This window comes from Triticum aestivum, chromosome 3A, assembly GCF_018294505.1.
Source record: "Triticum aestivum cultivar Chinese Spring chromosome 3A, IWGSC CS RefSeq v2.1, whole genome shotgun sequence".
Taxonomy (NCBI): Eukaryota; Viridiplantae; Streptophyta; class Magnoliopsida; order Poales; family Poaceae; genus Triticum; species Triticum aestivum.
The window spans coordinates 21,409,656-21,415,286 of record NC_057800.1 but is presented as its reverse complement, the minus strand read 5'-3'; the positions used below and the strand labels follow the sequence as shown (position 1 = coordinate 21,415,286).

The window sequence follows — 5,631 nt, the reverse complement described above, 5'->3', positions numbered from 1 at the left end:
GCCCTCGCCATTGGGCCTGAGATCATCGTTTTCTCGCCCCGTGGGTTCGCTCTAACATCAAGGAGCAACAAAACAAGATTGGTGTTGGCTATGATTACTCACACTCACTAAAGAAGACAACCGAGAGTAGAGACTCAAATTTCAAGCCATGTAGGAGAAGCTCAAAGGTGCAACTGCTTGGGACATTTTATGGAGGTATGTCTATATAGCACACCTTAGTTAGCGTCTAACTACAAAAGGTCGCCCAGTGGATGACCAACCTTGGTCATGCTCATGGTGTAGTTATTAGGAGACTTATTTCAATTTGTTTTCGAGAAAGATGTCCAGCTTCTTCATTCCAATCATCATGGGTCATTGCTTCTTCGTGTTTTAGGTTGTAATTTACATTGTTAGATATTAGATTGGTTCTTACATTCCATTGATAAGTGTGTGCTTGATATTAACTATTCATTGTATGTACCTAGTATTTTTTTTTGAGACACTGTATATGTACCTACGAATAGTATTTATTGTATGTACATAAACGGGCCCCTATGTTTAATTACCAACCGTAGGCCTGATAACCATCTATTGATGTTTACCCCCATACTTCAACACATGACACCATGTTAAAAGCGGTCCCAAGATGTGCGGTCTAGTTTAGGTGTGGCTGCACCATGGCTCCGTGCAAAATTTCCGACTTAGTGAAACTTGCGATGTGTTTTTTGGGTGTATTGTAACAAGTTAGTGCTGGTGCTTGTAGTAGTCTCGAGGAATTACTCAAACAGAGTTACTATAATAGTAAACATTATGTGCTTAATTTCTTGTTCAAAAACTCAAAATGATTGATTCTTATTTAATGGAAGTTCTTGATCTTCATGTTCTATCGTAGTACAATCTCCGAGTGTGGCTTGGTGATGATTTTAACTGAAAATGGTTTAGGGCTCATCCAAGGCGAACAACAAGACATGGTAGCATTAGAAGATTGCAGAGTGTCAAGGTGAGGAAATGAGTAGAGAGAGCCTAGCAAGAGAAGATCATGGAATCTTTCAAGACGATTTTGTCCTCATTCCTATTTCCAACTATGTTAGCACTATTCACAAGTAACTTCTCTTCGACAAACACGCGAAACCTTTCTTGATTACATTGTTTACTCGGGGTGCGGGTGGGGGGGGGGGGGGCTGCTCATTCTGCTTGCTATGGTGTCGTGGCATCGAGTCGAGGATGGACCAGGAAGGACAACTATGGTGTCTCGACTTATACTGGGGCGGTTATCTATGTGTTTGGTGTGCTCGTGTATTGCTATGTTCTACTTTGCAGAGTCCTACCAGTTCATGGCCTTGTGCAGGAGTGTCGTGTCTATTTCATCTTGGGAACAACCATGCTTTGGGAAAACTTGTTCAAGGTCAGTATTGTATTTTTCTCACTCGAGTTTACTTACTGAATTGTAATTATTCACTGCCAGACTAGCATTAAATGCTTGGGGTATTACGATGCAGTGAGGTGCAGTCCACTTTGGAGGTCAAGCAGTTGAATTTCATTGATTTGGCAAACCCGCAGAGGATTCGGAGGCACCTTTCTTGTGCATAATTGATCAACTGTAGAACATCTCTTGTTGAGCAAAAACTGGAAAGTTGTAGTACAACCTTTGTTGAGCTAAACTGTTCACCTGTAGCACATCTCTGGTTGAGCAAAACTGTTCAAGCTACATCACATCTTTAGATGCTTAGATCATCCATGTTTTTTTAACACAGATCGTCCATCTTGTTTGCTGCTTGTCTGCCAGAGTTGTAGCAGAATGGATACGAACACTCCTTCTTGAACATAACTATCCAGCATCTTCTTTCAGCTTGTGTACATATTCCTTCGTTTGAGTATTTATGGATACTCACTTAAGTGTACATATACATATTCTTTGAGCCACCTTATAAGCACATACTCGCTCCGTCCCCAAATCTTGAGACACTTAGTTTAGGACGGAGAGAGTATTTCTTTGTTTGTAGCCTAATTGTATAGCCGATCAATTTGTGGCTTAACTGTAATGTCGTTTACTTTGTGTCTTAAGTGTCCATATTCCACTGAAGCATCACCGAAGAAAATTTTCGTAAAATCTAAACAATGTTGGCAACATTTGAAAAATGTTATTGAATTTTAAAAAGTTCACAAATCAAAGAAAAAATAGTCTAGGATTATAAATGAAGAAATTAAAAATGAACTCCAAATAAAAAGAGACAAGAAAAGGAAAAACATTTAAACCGATGGAGACAAACAGATAAGAAAAAAAAACGAGTGAACACAAAAAAACTGTTTTCTGTATATTTGGTCCAAGGCAGCACGACGTGGGTTGGTGCTTCTACTGCTCTGGTCTCTCGGAGCATCTACACCCGCGGACGCGTCCCGACACATCCGAGTACCTTTCATCCCTTAGATCCATGCAAAGCATGCAGAAGAAATCTGACGTACTACGCATATCATCCTGGTCTATACTACGCTTCGTCGTCAGAGATGTGCAGATCTCTGTGTCGGGCGCCGGGTAGATGGGATAGTAGGACGGCTCCGGCTCCTCCTCCTCGTCCATATAGGAGAGCATCTCGTCGACGTCCGCTCCCTGCTGCGCCTCCGCCTTCGCCTGGAGTGAATCGAGGACTGCCTGCTCCCTCGCCTGCCGATCCTACTCCGCGTCCTCCTCGTCGTCCTCCTCCTCCGGATCCACCGTGTTCGGAGGTAGCCCCGCGACAATCTGGGCTTCACGCCTTGCCCGGATCTACTCCAGGAGCTATAGCCGGCACTCCGTCGTTAGATAAGAATAGCTCCTGACCCGTCGGCGTGTTGTCATGGCTACTTGATTGTGGAGACGAGTTTCAGACCGACATGTTTCCCAGTGTTTTTCTGAGGGACCCGCATGTCAGTCCGATGTGGCGGACGCACCCTGTGGCACCCGGGCCTCCCCATATCTGCCTCAAATTTGCGCTGGATATGAGGCTTGCCGGTCAGCCCAGGCGTTTCTTTAGCACAGTAGAGGCGCAAGCGCTCATATACACGTGCATACACTCACCCCTATAGCACATCCGACAGACTGAGCCGGCATATCTATCTTAAAATTTACGAAGTCGCCGTAGGCACCTCGTCGTCGACGGGAACGTCTCCTCTCACTGAATGCGCATCGCCGAAAATCCTGAAATAAATCCAGGAATAAATGCGAGCACCAGGATTTGAACCCTGATGAGCTGGGGATACCACAGTTCGTCTAACCATCCAACCACAGGTTAGTTTGCGTCAGCCCGGGCGTTTAAGACCCGTTTGAGGAGCCCGTCTGGGTCACAATTTTTTGACCGGGTCGTCCGCTTGGACTTTTGAGGCGTCCGGCTGTAGATGCTATGATCGTCGCTCTACGCCCCATGCCAGTGTCTCAACCTTGCTGCGGTGTGGTCGTGCCGGTCCTCGCTCCTGTCCCCTTGGGGAGCTTTCCCTGCTCTCACCGGTTCCCCGTGGCTCACCGCACATTTTTAAATTCATGGATTTTTACCAATTTTGTTCATTTCATGTAATCTACTTGTAATAAATTATTTCCTCAAGAAAAGACTTGTAATGAATTATTGTTGGGCCCATCTTCTAGATGCAAAGTCGTGGTGAAGTGAAATTCTTCTCGACGAAAGAATTGCTAGTATGATAAAAAGAAACAAATGGAAGAAGAGGGAGACTAAACAGGAAACGGAAAACAGAACTGAAATACAGGTAGCCAAATAGCCAAACGCCACTAATGCCACGAGTCATTTTAGCACGTTTCTATTCAACATATCTGAAAAGCAGGAAGGTAGTTACACTACACAAGCGTCATATTACAAGATCAGCAAGATCACTATCTAAACTGGAAGCAAATGTTATACTAGCATATAAGATCAGATAGGCACTCGGCGTTTCTTCCTCCCGGACAAGTTAACACTTTGAGGTAGATCTTGAACAGAACTTGCAACGAAGTGTTCAAACCTTGTGTAAGGGGGTATCCTTGATTCCCATGCCAACAGACTGAACTCCCCTTTTGGTCTGTTATTCGGGTTTACCAGCAGTTCTCCAAGTGTCACCGTTTCCTTTTTCAACAGATCATTATTAGTCAGTCTGTTGCTGCTATTAGTACAGTTGGTGATGCGAACTGCAGACGACGGATGCAAAGCGAAGTCAGTTATGTCCACCGGATGACCTTGTTCAAAGAGCAGATATGGATATACACCGTGCTCGGATAGGTTCTTCTGAATCACTCGTTTGGTTTTGCCCAGTACGCAAAGCCAGAATTGAACATCCAGATTCCTTCTGAACACATCCGCGAATGCATTCGTCGTGACGAGTGATCCTCCTGCCTGAAATATCTTTGCAAATTCTTCCGCGATCCGCACTAGCTGCGGGTGCTCTGATGGGTCTGCACTGCCAAACGTGAGTGTCTTGAAGAGGTACCAAAACTCCTCATAGGAGAGGTGACTGAGACAAATTGGCTTCACTGTCCCAAATCTTGCTATCCTTTGAAGCTTGCTTATGATGATCACCTTGCTTCCTTTGCTCATTCTTCTAAGAAAGGAGTAAAACTTCGCCCAATCCTCCTCAACTACATCTGAAACAAAATCAACAACCACCAAAGTGGTCCCTGATATGGTCCTCCTTCCATGCTCGATTATTCTCAAGAGACTATCTCCGTTTAAATGCAAAATAGAAGCGAAATATGAGCGGGCCCTCTCGTTGTCGCAGACATGAGCAACCAACGTTTTCTTTCCGACCGCGACGCCACCAATGATCGGGAGCACGGCTGGAAAATCACCGGGAGGGTCATGTTGCAGCAAGAAGCTCAAGAGTTGCTGCTTCTCTACGTGCCGGCCAAACATGAAGTGGTCCGTATAAAGGTAGGCATCATAAGGCCTGCCAGACATCCGCTCACATCCACCCAGAAACACAACAAATTCTGCCATGTTTGCGACAACAATCTCCAAGCTTTTCAAGGCACCATGTAAGTCCGGGTGAATGGATCTGTCCTTTTCTTTAGACGCAGTTCTTCGAGGACGCTTGAAAGGGAAGGATAAATATGAGACGCTGGATGAGTCGCTAACCTCGTCGATGATACTACTCTCAAGTAGTTGTTGGACATTGAAGGCGTCCAGTACATGATGGCCTCGGTACATGGCCTCCGAGAGCATCTTGAGCTGCATCAGCATCCCGGAGTTGGCGATGCATCGCCGATCCGCTTCCTCGACGACGGTGCCAACTCTAATCAGGAGATGCTGAAGCTTCTCCGCCAACTTCTCCTCCTCTAGTTGTGTATGGCTATGGGACTGATACTTGTTCATCAGGAAGGAGATGAACCGGCTCACAAGTTCACTTGTAACGGCAGAAATGGCGACCTCCATGGCGATGGAGTTGATTGTTCGCGCGGAAAGCGATAGGGAAGCTCGGCTTTCAGATGAGCTTGGTCGTGATGAGTGCAAAGGCTGCTTGCTTGCCCGAATTGGCCTCTGCCACTGGACACACAAGTCTCCATCCGACATCCGTGACATCAAGGGTCACACCGCATGGCACGCCAACTACGACGGTATATATCCATAGAATTCAGCTGTTCAAAACACACTCGTTCTCCCTCCGTTCAACAACATGTTTTTCTCATTTGCAAAT

At 45.6% G+C, this 5,631-nt stretch overlaps 1 protein-coding gene across 1 annotated transcript; it reads right to left on the bottom strand.

Moving 5' to 3' along the window:
- Window positions 1-3,718: 3,718 nt before the first annotated feature.
- On the bottom strand, window positions 3,719-5,431 carry LOC123057634 (disease resistance protein RGA2-like). The gene has a single exon (XM_044480563.1). The coding sequence runs from the start codon at window positions 5,367-5,369 to the stop codon at window positions 3,879-3,881; it is 1,491 nt and encodes a 496-aa protein (XP_044336498.1). The 5' UTR covers window positions 5,370-5,431; the 3' UTR covers window positions 3,719-3,878.
- Window positions 5,432-5,631: the final 200 nt, after the last annotated feature.

Coding starts and splice junctions, on each gene's coding strand:
- LOC123057634 (XM_044480563.1), bottom strand. CDS start 5,369: ATGGAGGTCGCCATTTCTGCCGTTACAAGTGAACTTGTGAGCCGGTTC.